Source organism: Myotis lucifugus, unplaced genomic scaffold (genome assembly GCF_000147115.1).
Source record: "Myotis lucifugus unplaced genomic scaffold, Myoluc2.0 scaffold_657, whole genome shotgun sequence".
Lineage (NCBI taxonomy): Eukaryota > Metazoa > Chordata > Mammalia > Chiroptera > Vespertilionidae > Myotis > Myotis lucifugus.
In genome coordinates, this window is record NW_005871705.1 from 146,401 (window position 1) to 166,876 (window position 20,476).

The window sequence follows — 20,476 nt, forward strand, 5'->3', positions numbered from 1 at the left end:
TGTGAGGCCCTATGAGCTACTAGATTTGTACACTTCCTACAGGGTGCTGCAGGTCACTAGGTTTTAATATGCAAGACCTAACCCTTCCTTAGTATTCCATCAAACCAGTGTCAGTCCTCCCCTCAGCTCAGGACCAGCAGGAACCTCGCCATGCGTGGATCCTCTTGAGTTGCTGCTCCTCAGTAATGGAGCCAGGGGGAATTTCCAGTCTGTTGGAGAACGCCAGTGGGGTTGGGTGACAGAGGATGCAGCTGTGACCACACACGTTGCCATGGGCTGAAGCTGGACCAAGAGCACAGTAAATCCAGGCAGCTGGTCATTAGGCCTAAAATAGCTACTTTTTGACTGCCTCCAACAATGTGTTTCTGAAAAGTGCTAGAAATTCAGTTTCCTAGAGGGTAACTGTTAAAGAAATTTATTCACATGTCAGGAATTTTAAAAATCTGTTTGTTTTTAATGCTTATTGGTACTTATGCATTAAAAGTAACTACAAATGTCTTATTAAAGATTCCACTTTAAATGCACAATTTTACCTCATTTTATTATAAGGAATTGTTACAGAAAATGCAAATATCAATATTTGAAAAATACATTCCATACACGGACTCCAAAGAAACAATGCTGATAAGCGCCATGGTCTGATATGATGCCATCACCCCACACTGAACAGCACCCCAACGGCTTGAAAGCCAAGGTGATCGACCCAAATGTGTGGCTACAGTTTCTGCCCAGTTACTGCCCTCTCCCTTGGTAACAGCCAACTCTACACATCTGCCAAGAAAGGACAAGCCATTAAGTCAAGCAGTCTGCCAACCTGAGACTTCCTAGCTACAGAAAACCAATGTTGTCAATTGTAACAGGTTAATACATTATTTATGCCACACAAAAAAGGAAACATACAGGCAATGATCTTCCAAAAAATGTCTTTAAGGCATCTATGATTACTTCTGGGAATTTAGTAAGTGTTTAGTAATATCTTATCACATGATCAGCTCTTCACTAAATTTCTTCCATAAAAGGAGAACGTGGCTTCCAAACCTCTTTGGAAGTTGTTTCCTCTCTGCCGCCTCCTCTCCCCAGCTGGGAGTGGGAGCTTTGCTGCTTCAGGTTAGGAGGGGCTGGGCTTGCAGTGCCCAGATCTTCCGGGCTTGTCCTGAGAGAAGCAATCCCAGGTCCTGGAAGAAAGCTTGTTGCAGGAGCTCTTTCAGTTTCCACCTGTGAACTCCAAGTGGCTCTGTTGGTGGGAGTTACATTTAACTGCTCAGGCTGTCACAGGGGGATTACTTTGCCTTTCATGTCTAAACATTACGTAGTTCGACAGTGTTCTTTTTCTCCAGATTAAAGAAACCTACCTGGAGATCAAGGCTCTCCCCTCTCAAGACTTTCCCTCCACTTCATGCCTGTAGATAAGATCAGCACAATACAGTTCAATACAGCAGATGGAGACATGAGTTGGGAGTGGTGGGGATCCCACAAGCACGCTGAGTTCCATGCAGGGACCCCATTCAGGGAGAAGAGTGAGGAAGCTGAACAGGGCGGTCAGAAATGACTCAGGGCTCTGAGGTAGAGGACTAACAGTCACAGGGACCCCACTCTTAGAACATGGCAGGTGAACTGAGCAATCTAATCCAGCCTCGACTACATTGGTAATTGGGGTTGACAGTGCATAGGCAACAAACTCCAGATGGAACACATGTCCTAATACATCATTCAATGAGACACCACTAAAAACATAACTGAAAATTAAAAAGTCCTACGTGTAGGCACTTAAGTTTGTGCGAAATTTCTGTCTTAGAGGATCATAGCAAGTTAGTTTAGGCATTGGATTCCTATATAGCACATGGTTTGTACCATCATCTTTAAAAACAACTGTTAAGAACACACTGTATAATAAATCTGGTGATGAGCAAGAGGCAGTTAAAAAGCTAAGTCAGCAGAACAATGTTGATTGATGCAGCAAATTATACGTCAGTAAAGTTTATTCCTGTTCTACTCATTTACAATTGGCAACTTTCTAAATGAATAAAATTTAATTTTTGCTACTAGTATTTAAGTTACGAATTAAATTTAATAGGAACAGCCAGTGAGTTCTGTGGCCAAGTCTTGTCATCTTGGAGAGCACAAAGGAGACTGAGAGAGGTCAAGTCCCAGCCAGGCAGTGAATGGGACAGGCCCACCAGGCAGCCGCCACTCAAGGGACCTGCAGAGCAGAGCCCAGCGACGGCTGGCATGGTCAGGAAGATGTCCTAGGCTGGGGAAAGGTGCTTTTCCTAGGCCTGCAAGACTCACAAAATGTTCCCCTGACCCACGGCTGCTCAGTACCATAGCTATCCCTAGACTCAACATATTCTAAACATGATTTTAAGTGCAATTAGAGGCAATATTGTTATTGAAATTGGTATGGTAGGGCAGGGGAAGGACAGTCAGTCTCATCTCTGATTGAATTCCCGTCCTCCTCTCTCCACCATGAATGTTAAAACAAGTAAAAAGGACCAACCACCTCAATTCATACCTGGAGCATAACTATCTCACTTTACAATGAAAGAATCAAGCCAACTGCGCCCTACCTCCTTGTGGCCCTCTCAGGCCACAGAAAATGGAAACTGACCCCATGCCTCACATGGTCACATGTTTGCCAAGACTCGTTGTTTTTCTATAAAAATTCTATATGAAACATGTCACAGACTTTTAGTCCCCAACTCTTCTCATTTTTCTTTTAAACATTGTGCACAAGCTCATATTAACATAGAAAGCATATATATCTTATAAATCACAGAAATATTAAAAAAAGTAGCACTGATTTATCTGCTCATTTACACACACATTTAAGTAATCGAATGTATAAATCTACAGCAACATAGAGGACATACCACTATCCAAAACAAACAAACAAACAAGCAGGCTGTTGCAAAAAATATTTAGTCCCTTTACACATATATCCATACTTCATTAATGCAAAAAAAATGTAGTGGTTATTAAATGTCTGAAAAATCAGTATGTATGATTGAGATTGTTAATCTCTGAGTGTAACTGTAACACATATTGTTCATCTCAGAGTTGTCTTTTGTTTTTTCAGCAGTGGTAAATAAAGGTTTCTCTCTAAATGAGTACTTTTTTAAAAAACTGGCCAAACCCTGAAAAGATGTTTAACACCTCAGGGTTAATACATGTAAAGCAGAGACTAAGGCCCAATAAGCTCTGGCCCAATTCAGCATCCACGCCAGAGCCTGCCAAAACCAGGCAACACACGTTTGGCCAGGGCCTTCAGCCGTGGGCTCGTATGGGGCATGGAAAGCTACACAGAACTGGGACCTGGGACCAACAGCATTCACAGCATAACTAGGGGCAGTTTCAGCAAGAAGCATTCATGTCGAGGAGATGGGTCCTTCCACCTGAGGCTGGAGATCCCCTTCTCATCCCCTGGCCTGTGTGACTCTTGCTCCAAAAGGTACTCTGCAGGAGTTTCCCTTTAAGACTTAGTGTGAGCAGAGGTCCAGTCAAAGCTGATCATTAGAATCACTGATGCATGGGTGTATTTTTTGAATATGGATTTTAAAATTGGAATCACCAATAATGCAGCTATATAAAAAGTGCAGCACAATAAAAGTGCATTTCCTCCACCACTCCCTAGTGGCAGAGTGAGGACTCCACAGACAGGACACAGCAAGATGAGAGAGGAGATGGCTGCTAGGAGGTGCCGAGCCCAAACTGCACTGCTGACACCCGAGTAGCATGAATACTGGTAAAGCTTTCAGCTGTTAAGGCCACGGTTTCTCAGCTCTCATTTTGAACCCTGTTTAGAAAGATTTCACCTTTTTAAAAAGGGGTAGCTCACTATAAATACAGCTTAGCTTTAAAAAAAAAAGAAAAGAAAAAGACTTCAGGGCAAGAGGATCCTGTAATCTTTATGAAAACACTGTGCAGGAACGTCCAAAGCCACTTACCCTAGAGTAAGGCCAGCGCTCCTGGAGCAGCTGAACGTGAGTCGCCCAGGCAGGAAGACCGCGTGAGCGCTCTGAGATGGACACTAGGCTGCCGGAAGGGAGAATGGTTCTCAAAGTGTTCTTGTATGCCACTAGCAGAATGGGGTCTACTTCCTATCACATTTACCACTTAGGCTCATGGCCTGGTCCAATTAGTCAGACACCTAGTGAACTCGATCACAGTCACACGGACAATCATACAGAGTCACCTGAAATGGGATCTATCACACATGGTCCTTAATTGTTCGTTCCAGTCTATTGCCGCAGGGAGACGCTGGCCAGCTCCTGCTCTGGGGGTCAGCCTGGTGAGCAGAGCAGCTGCTGGGAAGAGACTGGGGAAGTGGCCCGGACCCTCCTGGGGGCTCACTAAGAGACCCCGCCCAGAGTCAGTACATCAAAGCAAATGTTGCAAACTCGCACAGGCTTGTTCAGATCAAACTTTATAATGGGAATCTCCTTGGTCGAACATTTATGGCAGAGAAGACGTCCGCAGTGACGACTGTGGAAGCAAAGAAAGGAAGTGTGAGGGGGGTATTGAGGAGCAAGGGACAGCCACACTGCCAGCCAAATTCTACCAGAGCACGTATAACTTTCGTCCATGAAAACAAATTTCCATCCAATTGTTAAGTTACAGTGATTCTGGAGAAGGCTCTTTCTTTAACAATCAAGAGAGACTCAGCAACAAACAGCCAAAGAACCATCTTGTTGTCTTGGAAATAGCCCCTCATTCTTGGGATCACACCTTCCAGGAGGCAGTAACTTGGCTCAGCTCTGCTACAAGCAGAGAGCCTGGCAAAGGCGACACAGGCCAGGCAGGCTCCCTGGGACCTGGGAGCCCAGCACTCAGCAGGAAAGACAGCAGTCTGAGTTCCCCTGCCCTCCCTGTATCAATACAGGTATGCAGTCCTGCCCTCACATCCCTCCTTTGGGTCAAGTTTTGCCCAGGAGAGTGCAGGGCCCTGGCAAGGTCATGGCTTATGGAAAAAGGCAGGAGCAGTGACAATAGCAGAAGTCCCCTCACTTCTCTGGTCAGGGTCTCACCAGTGATGTTTGCGAGTCGTGACTCCGAACTTGGCAGTGCACTCGTAGCAGTTGGAGCCGTCACACCAGGGCGGCTCCTTGGACAGCATATCTGTAACACAGGCAGGAGATGCTCCTGTCAGACAGCAACTGTGCCAGGCAAGATGCGGAGCTCCAGAAGGAGCAGGGAAACAGTAAACAACGCGCTGCGGAGTGACCGAGGGACGAAGGAGCCACACACTCTAACTGGGTCAGGGAGCCTTCACAGAGGAGAATATGGAGACCCAGCACCACCAGGCAGGCTGGGGAGAAGGAAACGGTATCCAGGGAGCGAAACTGCAGTGTTTGTGGGGAAATGCATGGCTGGAGTGTAAGGCACAGTGAGGAGAGAGCAGGGACCACATGGTAAGGGGAACAGGGAGGAGGAGACCAAGATAAGAGACACTGAGTGCGAAGGATCTGTAGGGTTGGTGAGTAAACAGCAGCAGGGACTGAGGGGGGGGCGGGGAGCAGGAAGGAGACAGATGAGGGGTTTGGTCTTGGGTTTGCAGAGGCTGTGGAGCATTTGGGTTGGGGGTTATCAGTGTAGATAGCAGCAATAATCATGAGTATTCATTTAGTGATCACTAGCTGTACGCCAGGCTCTGCCTGAGTACTTTGTACACAGTAGACTGAGTGCCCAGGGAGGAGGCAGCACACGAATCACTCATTATCAAGCACCTCTACATGCCAACACTGCATTAGACTCCTATTCTGAGCTCTTAAAAGGCCAACCAAGTGCATGTAAACAGTAGACCAGGCATCACAGAAACACAGCTTTAGCACTGGCTCTGCTACACATCAGCTTTGTGACCTTGGGTAAATCACTTATATCAAAATCGATAGTTAATAAACATTTCTTTAAAAAAAAAATATATATATATATATATATATATACAGTTGATTTCAGAGAGGAAGGGAAAGTGGGGGAGAGAGAAATATCAATGATGAGAAAGAATCATTGATCACTTGCCTCCTGCATGCCCCCTACTGGGAATCAAGCCAGCAACCCGGGCAGGTGCCCTGACCGGGAATCAAATCCCGACCTCCTGGTTCATAGGTCGCTGCTCAACCACTGAGCCACGCCAGCCGGGCTACTAAATATTTCTGAGCTCATTCCTCTGCCCATACTATGGGGCTAATAACCCTGTGCTGTGTCCATTGTGGGTGATGACAGCTCAGTGACCTGCAGGCACTGGAAGCATTCTGATTCTCTCTGCCTCATCAATGGGGAAGAACAAGTACTGAAGAATCAAGAGTGAAGAACTCCTCTTCACAGAAGGAAACAGAAACAGAGAATGGAGAGTGAGTGGGGCTAAAGCAGAAGCTACTCTGAAGGAGGCAGAGTCTGAATCAGCCGAAGGATGAAGGTGCTGATGAGCAGCCAGGACCCAAGGAAGGGGGACCTGCCTGGAGCTTAGGGAGCTCTAGTAGCAAGGGGAGTGGGAAACCAACAGGGGCCCCAAGGCGAGCACTGAAAGAGACTAATGGTGACCCTCCCCCCATGGCCCGAAGGCCCTTCATGGCATGCACACAAAAAGTCCCGCACGGTGCCCGGAAAACAGCTTATTCAGGAACCAGTCGTTAGGAACGCACATTTCTCCAATACGTCTAGAGTCTCAGCACTGCACTGTGCTCGCAGGACAAGGGCGGGAAGTAGGCCTCTCACCTAACAGTCTGAACAGGAGTTGCTTGGTGGCAACCTGGTAGTTGAAAATGTTGACTCCTTGGTTATTATTCACCCCGAGGCGAGCCCCAGATCGGACGATGGCACGGCACAAGTTGGCATTCCCCTTCATGTATGCTAGCAGCAGCACTGGAAAACAAAACACAGTAGGGCTACTTCCCAAAGGGCTGGCAGAGGGCAGCTGAGGGAGGACAGCCCCATTGAGACAGAGGAGGCCTGTGGCTAGTGAGACCCTCACCGAGGACCCGGCCCTGAGCCAGGGGACGCCAGCGCAGCTCCAGCTCCAGGGACACCCCCTTGCCCATTCGGAGCTTCGGCTGCAGGAACTAAAGGGGGACAGACACTGATGGAAAAGCACACACTGTCTCCGCCGCCTCCCCTGGCATGAAACACCAGGAGGACAAAGCTCTTTCACACAGTGTAACTGAATCTAAAGACCCGGGAGGCAGGCACACAGGCAGAGAAACATTCGTGTGGGGAACATATTCCAGAAAGTTCTTCCACCCCCCGGAGCCCTTCTTCGGTGCAGGCGCAGGCCCAGTGGAACCAGGCTCTGACCCAGCCTTCCTGCTGGCCCTTTTTACTAACAATTACAGCTAATTGTAGCTCCCCTTCGCTTACCTGTCCAGACACTTCAATTCTTTCACTTAATTCTCTCAATAATCCAGTAAGATAAGGGTTTTTATTTGAAGTGAAGAAATGGGCATAGAGAACTTGCAAAGTTTACCCAGAATTGCTTGCTGGAATATGACAGCGAGGTATCTATAGCCAGGTCTGCTGTGTACTTCAGTGCCTGCCTGCCTGTTTCCTGCTCCTGGAAGACGGTGCTCCCCGGAGCAGGTGCTGGGCCCAACAGCTCATTCCCAGGGCCGGCTCCTCGGAAGCTCGGGCTCACCACTGCCGGCTTCAAATCCACGCTGTGGATCAAGGCCAAGAACTCTCCCCAAGGCCAGGGACTGGTGACAAGATATTTGGTCCCGTGCTAAAGTTCAGGACACCCCTGGTGATGCATCGTGCCAAAGCCATGGAGACGCTGTCTGGCCTGAGGGCAATGAATGGGACACAGCAGCAGGAAGTGCTCAGAGAGCCCTGCACTGGGAAGGAGAGATTTGGGTTTCATCGTCGTTTCCTTACTTGAAAATGGGGGAACACTGTACTGCTTATCTTATAGCATTGTTGTGGGTGTTCAACAAGAAAATGAATGTCAAAGTATATGTATATTTTTGAAAGCTACACAAATTAATATAGCGATTGTTCGTAGCTAGAGCAACACCATGAGAGAGGCCTATTTTCAAACCCCCTCAATAAGATATCAGCCCTTATCTGTATATAACTTGCCGCGTTCCCAAAGCATGTCAGCACATGTGTAGCCCACTTCCTCCTTATGAAGCATCTGTGAGGTGCTTATATTTTATTCTCTCCTGGCATATGGGAGCTTGGGAAGGGCCCTTGTTGCCTACATAAGAGGTACATGAGGGCAACAAAAACAAGTGGGCGGGCCTGCTTGGACAAGGGTATGGCTGTGGAGCACTAGATAAGCAGACACACATCATGTGCTGTGCCTCAAGTCAGACACTGCCCGATCCAAGGCCAGGGTCTGTGACAGATGCTCAGAGCCCAGCAGGAGTGCACTGGGCTGAAAGCACTTACATAGCAACATGTGTGCCTGGGCTCTCGTTCTTCCAGGAAGCAAGGAATACAGGAGACAGGACACACAAACAGCTCATTACATACCCGTGTTTCCTTCTGCATCCGGTTTATCGAGAGGATACTCAGGCATGCACTCTAAGAAGAGATCAAAGATGGCTGCTGCATTCTCTTTGCCATATTGTCCCAAAATGTGCAGTGGCGACTGGCCTCTGACAAAACAAGTGGAAAAGTTAGGTATGTATCTGCCACAGCCATCATCCAGAAAAGAAATGGGATTTTCTGAACTCTGTGATGCTGGACAAATCAAAAAACACATAATCCTATATAATAAAAGCATAATATGCAAATCGACCAGTAGGTGGGAGGGATGGGCCAGTGACCAGGCGGCATCAGGACAGCCAAGGCATGTGCCAGCAGGCAGAGAGAGGGGACAGCAATGGTGGGGGGAAGTGGCAGTGACCAGCGATGGTGGAGGGGCGAGGGCAGGGGGGGGGGGTGCGCGCTGACCAGCACTGTCCCCTGATCAGCTACCTGGTCATCTCCCACAGAGGGAGGCCAGACTGCAGCTTAGGCCCGCTCCCCCTTTGAGTGCACGAATTTTCATGCACTAGGCCTCTAGTAGGTCATAAAAGTTTTTCTAAAAAGTATTCTTCAAAAAGAAAAATTCCAGGGTACCAAAGCCTGGTCCAGTGCCACAGTGGCCAGTTCTGCTGTGTGTGGGGGGGGCTAATGCGAGGCATCATTGACCACCAGCATCAAGGGGCAGCCAGGCATGTGGCGCACTGGCCTCTGCTCTGGACCACACACACTCACCGCACACTCACCTTAGGTTAAAGGCTTCGGCGTCCACGGTGCACTCAGTCAGGAGGACCCGGATGTTGTTGAGTCGACCGTGCATGACAGCGAGATGAAGAGCTAGGGAATAGAGCCTCTTACTGTGCAAGCCCGGAAGCACACACAGGGAATCTTGACTGTTCCTCACCCTCACAAACCTTGCTCTAAAAGGGACGCAGACAGAGCAGCCGCGGTCCACTCATATCCTTTCCAGTCTTCACCACCCCCAAGAAAGAGCCATAAATGCAACCTTACAAGACTTTGCTTTCTGCTTCCACAGTTACCCAAAAATGAGCTTTAATGGTTTTGGCTTCAGGGATTACCATTCAGATCATAGGCTGCCCAGAGCCTGGACAGTGGCATGTTGGGTGCCTGGCTCAGAGCCTTCCCTGCCATGTTCTGCTCCTATGAAAGCCAGCCTCCCTGAGGGGGAGCAGATCCAAGAGTGCAGGGCACCTCCACCCCTAGAATGGAGGGATTGCTTAAGGCGCTCAGCACTGGACAAAGGGGAACGGCTGGGAATTACCATTATTTCCATTCTCATCCACAGCAGCAAAGTCCACTCCATTCTCCAAGAGGACCGAGCAGATGGTGGGCAGGTCCTGCTGGGCAGCGAGATGGAGGGCGGTCTGGCGGTGCTTGGTTAATTCATTCACTTTGGCTCCTGCAAGAAGCTGTTGAAGTTGATTACATGAGCAGCCTCTTTGCCACAACCAAACAAAGTCCCACTTAAGGGGGCCAAGCCTGCCTGACTCTGACATCCACGGAGTCTATCCTGCTAGCAAAGCTGGGAGCATAGGGCCTCACACACACTCCTGGCATAAGCCAGCAAACTTGCCCCAAGGACAAACCGACAATCATCAAAATGTTAAAAAGGCATTCCTTTGGACACAGAAATTTCTACTTGTAAACATCAGTACATAAAATTATACAAGACTGCAATGATGTTCACTATTAAGGATGTCCGTTATTTAGAAAAGTAAAACCAGATTGCAAATAGGATTTAGTTATGAAAATGACAATATAGCCTGGCTGGCATGGCTCAGTGGTTGAGTGTCGACCTACAAACTAGGAGATCACGGTTCAATTTTCGGTCAGGGCACATGCCCAGGTTGTGGGCCCAGTGTATGGGGTGCAGGAGGCAGCCAATCAATGATTGTCTCTCATCATTGATGTTTCTATTATCTCTCTCCCTCTCCCTTCCTCTCTGAAATCAATAAAAATATATATATTTTTATTTTTTTAAATATATATTTTTAAATAAATAAAGTATTAAAATATTTAAACAAAAAAGTCAAATTAGGAGACAGTATGATAGTATTATTCATTTGGAGAGATACAGAGAAACATATATACATTCAAACATAAACATAGAAACTGAAGGTGTTTAAAAACCAAACTCAGAGGAAGAGTTGAGGGTTCGAGAGATACTTTTTGCTTTATATCCTTATATGCTTTAAGTTTTTCACAATAAGCATGTACTATTTTTTCTTAAGAGGGGAAGGAGAGGGAGGGGAGGAGGGAAGAAAGAGAGAGAGACATCAATGTGAGAGAGAGGAATATTGATGGGTTACCTCCCGACCTGCCATTGAATCCAAACCCTAGGTATGTGCCCTGACTGGGAATAGAACCCACAACCCTTTGGTGCATGGGACAACGCTCCAACCAACTGAGCCAAACTGGCCGGGGCTAGCATGTACTACTTTTATATTATTTTCTAAAAGAAAGACCATAACAAAAAAGACAGAATCAAAGGCAGGAAGGAGCTTTAAGTAATATCTGTTAGTTTAGTATTTGAAATTCATTCAGAATCCACTTTCTGACAAAGTTTCACAGACGGTTGCTATTAACAGAAAAGGATCTGCAGTTTGCAGTCAGAGGTGTTTGCTCCCCTGAGGGCTGAGGCACCTAGTTCCTGTTTGTGTGCAGGCGCTCTGCCTCTGGGAAACCCCGGACACTGGTTAGCTGCTCTGCTTCTCACCCTGACTTTCCAGTCCCAGGCAAACCAGCTTCTGGGCACCCAGTCGTGTCAGTCATAGGTCCAGACAGGACATAGCACAGAGGGGTATTCATGGTCACAAGTGCTAGGGATCATAGCTAACCCTAGGTTGGTTAACTGGGGGAGGGGAGAGTTTGGGTAAAGGCATTATGCAATGCGAATAGGTTCTAACATTAAGCTGTACCAATTCACAAACAAAGGACTGGATGGTCACTGGAAGATCTGCTAATTCTACTCCTATCACTGTGAGCTCAGGACTTGGTAAGGCAGAGGCATGACCTTGGTGAAGGGACCCTCCAACCTCCCTAGGCTCTCAGTGTGGCAGACGGACTGATGAAATGCACCCCTATGTTCACTGCAGCATTATTTACAATAGCTAAGATACAGAGACAACCTACGTGCCCATCATGGGCGAATGGGTAAAGAAGATATGGTGTGCATGTACATACAACATGCATGTATACAGTGTATGTATACATATTATATATAGTGTGTATATATTGACTGTATACTATAGATATACAACACACACACACACACACACACACACACAATGGAATTCTATTCAGCCATTAAAACAGAATGATCCTGGCCAATGTTGCTCAGTGGCTGAGTGTCGACCTATGAACAAGGTCATGGTTCGATTCCGGGTTGAGGGCTCAATCCCCAGGAGGATGTGCAGGAGGCAGCCAATCAATGATTCTCTCTCATCACTGATAATTCCATTTCTCTCTCTCTCTCTGATACCAATAAAAACATATTTTCTAAAAAAATTTACAAAAAAACAACAGCAAAACCAGAATGAAATCTTGCCATTTGTGACAACTTGGATGAACAGTGAGGGCATTATGCTATGTGAATTAAGTCAGTGAGAGAAAGACAAATATCATTATGATCACACTTATATTTGGAATTTTAAAAAAAATGAACAAAAAAGCCCCAAGCTCATAGACACAGAGAATAGATTTTGGTAGTTGCTAGAGGATGTGGTAGGCAAAATGGGTGAAGGGACTCAAAAGGTACAAACTTACAGTTATAAAAGAAGTAAGTTACAGGATGTCATGCATAGCATGGTGATTATAGTTACTAATACTGTTGTATATTTGAAAATTCCAAAGAGTAATTCTTAAAAGACATCATCACAAGACAAAAAAATTTTTGTGACTATATATGGTGACAGATGTTAATTAGACTTATTGTGGTGACCCTTTTGCAATATATACAAACTAGAGGCCTGGTGCACAGATTCGTGCACTAGTGGGGTCCCTCAGCCTGGCCTGCGCCCTCTGGCAATCCGGGACCCCTCGGGGGATATCGGACTGCCAGTTTCCCCCAAGGGATGTAGTAGTGGCGACGCCAGGTGTTGGGGGAGGAGCCTGAGCTTGGGCCAGGCTCTGTGCCGCCCCCGCTCATCCTGGGCCCTGCTGCGCCTGCTGTTGCCCTGTAGTGCTGCCACTGCCCTGTAGTGCTGCCACAGAGGCGGGAGAGGCTCGCGCTACCCCAGCTGTGCTCGCCAGAGTCTGGCACCCGTTGGTCATCTGAGCAGCGCTCCTGCTGTGGGAGCGCACTGACCACCAGGGGGCAGCTCTTGTGTTGAGCGTCTATCCCCTGGTGGTTAGTACGCATCATAGCGACTGGCTGACAGGTCATTTGGTCGTTTGGTCACTTAGGCTTTTACATATATAGATATCAAATCAATGTTATACACCTGAAACTAATGTTATATATTAATTATACCTCACTTAAAAAAAGAGAGAGAGAGAGAGAGAGCGCGTGCACACACGCACACCAGAAAGCCCCAGCTGAGCGCCTGACACAGAGCAAGCAATCAGAAGGGGATCTCCTTTCCCTAGATGCTCCCACCACCTCTGCCACCCAAATCCTGCTTTCTCTCGTGGCCTCACTCAGCACCTGCCTGCCCAAGCAGCCCACTGGGACTTAGGATATGCTGATACACCTGCTTCTCCGGCACATGGCTTACTCCCCAAATGCGCACTGGCCTTTCACAGTAACTGGAAAACACCTATGATGAGAGATTTGGCACACACTCTACCACATGCTTTGTCTGCATGTTTCATGTAATGTTTCGGCGACACTTACCAAATTGCGGACGATAATCTCTGAGCCTGCTTGGACAGCAAGGTGCAAAGGGGTCAACTTGGAAGCATCCTGGACTCTGGAATTCACATTAGCCTGGACGCTGATCAGGAACAGGACACTTTCAATATCAGAGTTCTGAACTGCCACATGAAGAAAATTCCGGCCCTTGTTATCCACCTGAGGCAAGAACCAAAATGTGAGTGGGCTCCCCCATGCCAGAGTGGCTCCTCGAGCACCTGAGGCTGCTCTGACCACTGGAGAAGTCATGGTATCCTTCCCTCAGTTCCAGGAAGGCCCCACCCCAAGCAGACCACTCGACATATATGTGCACATGCCCGTGTGTGCATGGTCATCCTCACGGGCAGGGAAAGGCAGCCACTGCACTGGCCCAGCAGTGCTGGTGCCCTTGCACCGCAGGAGCTAGACTTGGAAAGCCAAGAAACAAACAACCTGAAGGACAGGGAAAGGAAGGCACCAACACACTGCAATATCAGGGAAAGGCAAGGGTGGAGGTTAACTTTGGGAGCCCCTTGCTTTGGCTAAAACAGGCACTCAGCATCCTAGCACCACAGCAACAATGCCAGCCTGACCCCAAACAGTCAAACAAATCTTCAGAAACTTTCAGAAAGTTTCCTCTTTTATAGAGCTATAGGATGACAGTACATATTGGGGAGGCAGCCAACAGTATAACGCAGACTTTGCTTCATGATGTAAAGCAGACAAAAGCTCACTCAAATCAAACTACAGAGATTCCTGCCCTAACTGGTTTGGCTCAGTGAATGGAGCGTCAGCCTGCGGACTGAAGGGTCCCAGGTTCGATTCCGGTCAAGGGCAGGTACCTTGGTTGCGGGCACATCCCCAGTAGGGAGTGTGCAGGAGGCAGCTGATCGATGTTTCTAACTCTCTATCCCTCTCCCTTCCTTTCTGTAAAAAATCAATTTAAAAAAACTACAGAGAGTCCTGCAGTTGTAAGAGCTGCCACATCAGTATGCGTGCTCAATGAGAAGTGAGGGAGACTCCGACATGCTGCACACACACAGCACAGTCCCTAACACATTTCCACAGTATATGCTGGTATCACAGCTATGTATCTGCAAAAGGCTCTGATCAACAGTACCAGTTTCACACTAGACTGAGAAGAAACGTGAGATGACTGTCCATTCTTGCACATTTTACATAGCTGAGCAACCTGCACGATACACCCACAGCTACGTAAATGCTGAAGACACACGACATACAGAAGTCTGAACACCAAGCTACAGTCTTCAACTATCTTAGATTGTTGCAAGGTCCCAAGTTTCCATCTACCTTCATAAATGGCTACTCAACATCTTGGCAGTATCCTAAGTGCTCAATAGAGACTCAAAAAAACCCATCCCAGCTCCCGCCTCAGATCAGTTGCTGCTGTCATTTCCCACCCAATCTGCTGTTTCAGGTCAACAGTTCACCATCCAGAAAGAACAGGACAACTGAGCCTGCTAAGCGGAATGATAACTTAACTCCTCTAAAATACGCAGAAAGTTGCCCAAATCACACCAAAAGTTCAAGTCAATTTCAATCTCTTAAACATATTCATTACTAGAGCAATTAAACAAGCAAGCAAAGGCAAAGAGTGAGCTCAGTTGCACGTGACACCATTATGTGGCGGACACACAGGACAGAACTGACAGGACATCTAAATGGTCAGGTTTTAAGAAAGGGGAGTATAATTTCAAAACAATGTCTTTACACAGAAGAGACCTATATGACTGGAGACATATCTTTAGTCTCCATGGAACAGGCTCTGCCCTGCTCAGGACACCGTAGAGAATGCTGGGTGCTGGTCACTCACCTGCTCTGCAGCCCCGGACTCGCGTTTCAGGATGGCCTCGGCCGCCTTGTTGTTCTTGTAAGTCATGGCGCAGGCAAAAGGGGTCAGCCCTTGTCTGTCTCGGACATTCAAGTGGATGTCAGGGTGAGAAATCAACAGCTGAATGATGACACTATGTTGGTTGCTGATGGCCACATGGATAGGCGTTCTTCCTTCTGCATCCTACAGGGACAAGGCACAGATTTCAATCTTCAAATCAACGACAAAACTCAGGGTTTTAAAATATAAAGGGGGATAACTTTTAAACCAAATTTGGTTCTCAGAATCAATACTGCCACCCAGTGTTTGAAATCAACTTTGAGGCCAAGCAGAGCCAACTAAAAGCCACTCCCCATCCCCTGCCCCAGTGACCTAGGGGCACACACACACTTGTTTACAAGATCTGCAGTCAAACTCCCTTCCAAGTTACACCCTCCTTCTCTGACTGACTACAGGGCCGCCCACATAAATGTTCATAGGCTAGAACGCTGAAAAGCATCAAGAAATATGACTCAGAGATGCTCAGTTGAACTACTGGAACATTTTACTGAACACTGTCCAGATGCTCCTTAACTTACAGTGGCACTATATCCCAATAAACCTATCATAAGTGAAATATCTTTTAAGTCGAAAATGCATTTACCACACCCAACCTACAGAACACCATTAACTTAGCCTCGCCTACCTTAAATGTGCTCAGAACACTTACTTTAGCTTACAACTGGGCAAAATAATCTCACACAATCTCACGTAATTTACTAAATTATGCGTATCACTTTTGTACCGTCATAGAGTTGGAAAATCATTAAGTCAACCATCATGAGTTGGGGACTGTGTATGCAGCCTGGGAGTAGAACTAACTCTGAATGGAAATCTTTAACTAGCCGGGATAGGAGGCTAAGCCAAGTTGAAGGATCAAGGCACAAAGCAGACGTGAAATCATTAAAGTGACTAGGCAGGCTAGTCTCTTCCTCTGTCTGCAGCTTAGCCCCATTTGTGATAAAGCAGACCCGGGACTGAGAATCTGCAAGGCCCCTTTGCCAAAAGAGGAGCTTTTCCCTAATCCTGGGGTTACCAACACTCCCCCTAGAGAAGAGAGACTCTCCATACCTGTGCATTTACATTGGCACCAAACTCCAGAAGACACTGGACCGTCTCTTCCAGTCCCCAAGAGGCTGCCAAATGCAAGGGCGTCTGCCCGTCTCTGGCCTCTTCCTCGCCTTCTCCATTAGCACCGGGCTGTCTGGGACTGTTCACATCGCAGCCGCTGAAGAGGAGGAGGAAATGAAAGGAAGGCTTCAAGTGCCAAGCTTCCACCCAGCCTCCAGGCATGCAGGTAAGTACCCAGCAGCAGCCCTGTCCAATCCAACAAAAAGCTCCGCGCCAGGGACTGCTGTCCTTGGCCTTAAATGTCAGTGTCTGGGTCCTCCTCCCACAGATTCTTCTGTACTGGTCTTGGGGACAGGGCAGCCTGGGCAGCAGAACTATACATCCCCCCAGGGGAGCTGCATGCACTTAAAGTTTGAGAACCACTACTCTACAGGTTTCCTGCATGACTTGCCTCCCACACAGCCTGTTCTAAGAAGCTATGGAGCCTGTTATGGCTCATGTATCTTTGAGGGGGACCTGCAAGAGGCCATCTGGTCTCCCAGCGACCCTCCCCCACCCCCGAGCCTCCTGGCTTCATTGTGTAAACTGGCCTGATTTGACTGTGGACAGCCTGCAGGAGGCTGATAGCAGATTCTCTGATCTGGGCACTCAAGGTCCTTTCCTCACAAATGAGTCACATCTCTTGGCTGACTTAACTTGACAGACAGTGACCCTCTGATAGCCTTAATTAGGAGAGTCCGGCCAACAAGACTGTAGCCAATAGTCTTGCTGAATAAAAAAGATTTGAGAGATACTTTGTCTTCTCAGACCTGCGAATAAGGAAGCAGGTGGTGGACTCGTTGTTCTCGTCGATGGCTCTGTGCAGGAGTGTCTGAAGGCACCCGCTAGGTCCCGGGCCCCAGCACGTGGAATCACAGCCATGTCTGACCTGCAGAAAAACGCGTTACTCACAACACTGCTTGGAAAAGGCCAACATTTTCATTACCATCTTGGAGCTCTATGCGCATCATTAGATTCATTTTCAGGCAAGACACGGTTGATAATTAACTGATAATGATTTTTATCTGAATCATTCATCAGATTTACAAACAATTATTAAAACCTGCTCTGTGCAAGTGTGCACAAGTCCTTGAAGTGATGTGTTTAGGAAATATGAGAGATATGTTTAATTAGTGCCCTCTTGAGTTGTGTTCTAGAAGGAAAAGAAAACACACACAAGGAATAGAACGCGAGCACATGTGCATGCCCCCAGTAACACCCACCTGTAATTAACAGGGAAAGTCAGTAACCACTGGGTAAAGCCCCCAGGTGCAAATGCCTTATTGTCACATTTCAGGCTCTTCAAAAAGCTAATAACTTCCAGAGTTACCTCTGCTTTGGGGGCCTATCTTCTGAACAGGGAGACAAAACTGAGATTTGGGAATGTGTCACTCTGGTGACAGCCAGGGTAGCCCACATCAAATTAACCCACCTCAGAGCAGATTCCTGAGGAAACCCTTGCTTCTTGGCAGTTTTCTTGATACAAGCAGCCTAAAAAATGGGTCATCCGAGACCATGCTGAACTGCAAGTCTCTCTAGTGTGATTTCCTACTGCTCGTCCTTGGCTCAGTCTGTTACCTGGCAGATCTCTTGCTCCTTGTGGCCGCTATGTAGGTACCAAGTCCAACTCTGACACAAAACATCCCCATGTGTAAACAGAGGCTAAAGTTGAGTCTGACTCACCAGAGTGGAAGCGATGTCCTCCAGATTATTTGCCAGCGCGAGCCACAACGGGGGGTCCCCCCTCTCGTCCGGCACGGACATGTCAGCTCCTCGGGTGCAGATGGCATCCACTACAAGCGGGAGCTGATTTTTGATGGCCAGCTGAAGGGCTGTCTCCCCATCCCGAGTCCTGCTAGGACATGCACACCACAACCAGCATTTGTAGTGAAAGCCAAACGACAAAGGGTGCCCTGCTGGGCATTCCAGAGGCCTGAATCCACCGTATCCCTTAAACTAATTCATTCACATTCATTAATATCCTTTCCGAGAAATATAACCTGTCAATAGCATCTGTCCCAGATCTTTGAAAACATACAGCCATGGCGTCCTATGTCACAGAAAAGTAATGGTCCAACACTGCAGGGTGTTGAAATCTGAAGGGCGTGTAGCTGCTTCTAACAGCATCTCAAAGCAGTGCAAGTTTAACTGCATGTATTTCCCCCTCAAGCCTTTTGACAGCTCATATATTGGAATGTTCTTCGTTATAACTGAAATTCTTACTCAAGTGATTTGAGACTCCTTTTTAATGACACAGTGCAAGTGGGGGGAAAAAAAGAGCACAAGTGTACGGTCACGCCCAGTTTCTGCACCGCATTTACTTCAGAGTCCTCGTCCCTTCCCCTAGCTAACAAGGACAGCAATATGTTCCACAGGCAGGGCTATGCTTTTGAACCACCTCGAGTCAATGAGACCTGGCGCTGCCGAGGCTCAGCCCACCTGACGTTTATGTCCGCCTGGTGCTCCAGGAGAAAGAGCGCGCTCTTGCTGTCCTGCCGCTGTATGGCCATGTGCAGCAGTGTCTGCCCGTCCGACATGGTGTCGTTGATGCCCGCGCCGGAGCCCAGCAGCTGGGCTGCGATCGTGTGCATGCCTGGGAAATAAGCAAGCCCTGGTTAATGCATTTCCCCACTTCTCCAGCATCTTACTGCAACAAACACACCCTCTCCACTTCGCAAAGCCGGCAGTTTTTAAACTGGGTGTTACAGGCTTAACCCAAACGGGAAAGTTATTTTACAACCAAGCCCTCCCCACCTCCTTGCTTCTCTCCCTCTCTCCCTCACCCCCTCCTGACTGCCGCTGTCTGTGTGCAGGTATCAACAGCCTCTCGCACAGCCTTACCTGTCCATAAAGCCAGGCCCAGCACAGTCTGGTCTCGGGAATCCTTGAGGCTGAAGTCCGGAATAATTTGCAAGTTGTTCGTGGCATGAAGAGCATTAGCTAAATTTTTTTAAAGGAAAAGAACACTTGATTTCACCATCCCATGGATCATATTTAAAGTATCCAAGAGAGTAAGAGATCAGTTTCAAACTAACTGGCTAAAATACGAACTGATAAATCTTCTTGTGGAGAGTGGAAGCCAAGAAATCTAACACATGGGGAAAGAAATTCTAAGCTTATGGGGAAAATGAAATCTAAGCTTATGGGGAAAATCAAAATTTTTAAAGTTTAAAACATTGAATCTTCATAAAAGGAAACTAGACTCCACTGTGGAAACACACGTTAATTACCTGATTGTGGAAAAGAGGATCAAAACCATGCCTTGGCAATGTTTTCCTAAATGTAATTCCTACCATCTTACCATTCCTGTGAGGACCAAGAAAAGGTGCATTCTACCCAAAGCCCCATTGCCTCCACAGCAGTGCTAGAAAGGGTGAGCCTTCGCCAGGACACAGGTGAGAGTCCCCCTACGCCCGGGACAGGAGAGAACGCTGAGGCTGACTTTCTGAGGGGAACTGCGGGGGCTTCCGTGGTTCACTGCCAGGACGGCTGAGGCAGAGAGGACTGGTGGCTCGTAGAGGACCTGCCACAGCAGAGTTCTCCAACAAAGCTCATGCCAAAGCAAAGCTTTGCTTGACCTCCACGGAAATGCCTGGGCAAACACCCCACAATAAAGGACACAGTCAAAGGTCCTAACACCTTAACCCGGCGGGTGAAATGGGCAGGCCCCATCCTGAACATGTACACTGCGGCCAGGAGCCAGACTATATGCTTTTCTAATTTATCTGAAACTCACCAGGAAAGAAGCATCACCTCGGTAGTGACCCACTCAGCACCACCATCCCCAAGTCACAGGGGCCGGCAGCAGTTCCTACCACCCACCTTTTTGTTCCAGGATGACAGACACCACATCTGGGTGATTATAGGCGATGGCCATGTGCAACGGCGTCTGCAGGTAGACGCTGCCCACAGAGCTGGCCAGGGACGCAGCCTCCTTTGGCAGAGGCGGAGCTTCCTCGGTCTGCAGGTTTGGGTTGGCACCTTGCTGCAGGAGCTCGGCGGTGAGGTTGGCCAGGCCATGCCTACAGGCCGTGTGCAACGGGGTTTCACCCTGAACAGAAACACATGATCCAAAGGAGAGCACTTTCAGGCTGGGAGTTCTACTCACAGCCTAAGTGCTGAAATTCAGGTCCCAGTGGCAGTCACACCTCTTGGCTCATCCTGTC

At 47.8% G+C, this 20,476-nt stretch overlaps 1 protein-coding gene across 6 annotated transcripts in view; it reads right to left on the bottom strand.

Moving 5' to 3' along the window:
- Positions 1-514: 514 nt before the first annotated feature.
- Positions 515-20,476, bottom strand: part of ANKFY1 (ankyrin repeat and FYVE domain containing 1) — a 65,620-nt gene continuing 45,658 nt past the window's right edge. For 3 of the 6 annotated variants that reach the window (XM_023746333.1, XM_006105275.3, XM_023746334.1), the window contains 14 exons: positions 20,133-20,361; positions 19,152-19,250; positions 18,750-18,903; positions 17,994-18,162; positions 17,081-17,199; positions 16,272-16,428; positions 15,144-15,344; positions 13,313-13,489; positions 9,740-9,887; positions 9,204-9,294; positions 8,464-8,588; positions 6,712-6,858; positions 5,025-5,115; positions 515-4,482 (listed from right to left, as the gene is read on the bottom strand). In XM_023746333.1, the coding sequence (XP_023602101.1) occupies positions 4,350-4,482; positions 5,025-5,115; positions 6,712-6,858; positions 8,464-8,588; positions 9,204-9,294; positions 9,740-9,887; positions 13,313-13,489; positions 15,144-15,344; positions 16,272-16,428; positions 17,081-17,199; positions 17,994-18,162; positions 18,750-18,903; positions 19,152-19,250; positions 20,133-20,361 (2,040 nt within the window). In that variant the 3' untranslated portion in view covers positions 515-4,349. Of the gene's footprint in view, positions 4,483-5,024; positions 5,154-6,711; positions 6,859-8,463; positions 8,589-9,203; positions 9,295-9,739; positions 9,888-13,312; positions 13,490-15,143; positions 15,345-16,271; positions 16,429-17,080; positions 17,200-17,993; positions 18,163-18,749; positions 18,904-19,151; positions 19,251-20,132; positions 20,362-20,476 lie in introns of those variants that run through there. The other 3 variants (XM_006105274.3, XM_014447458.2, XM_023746332.1) reach the window with 2 other exon arrangements.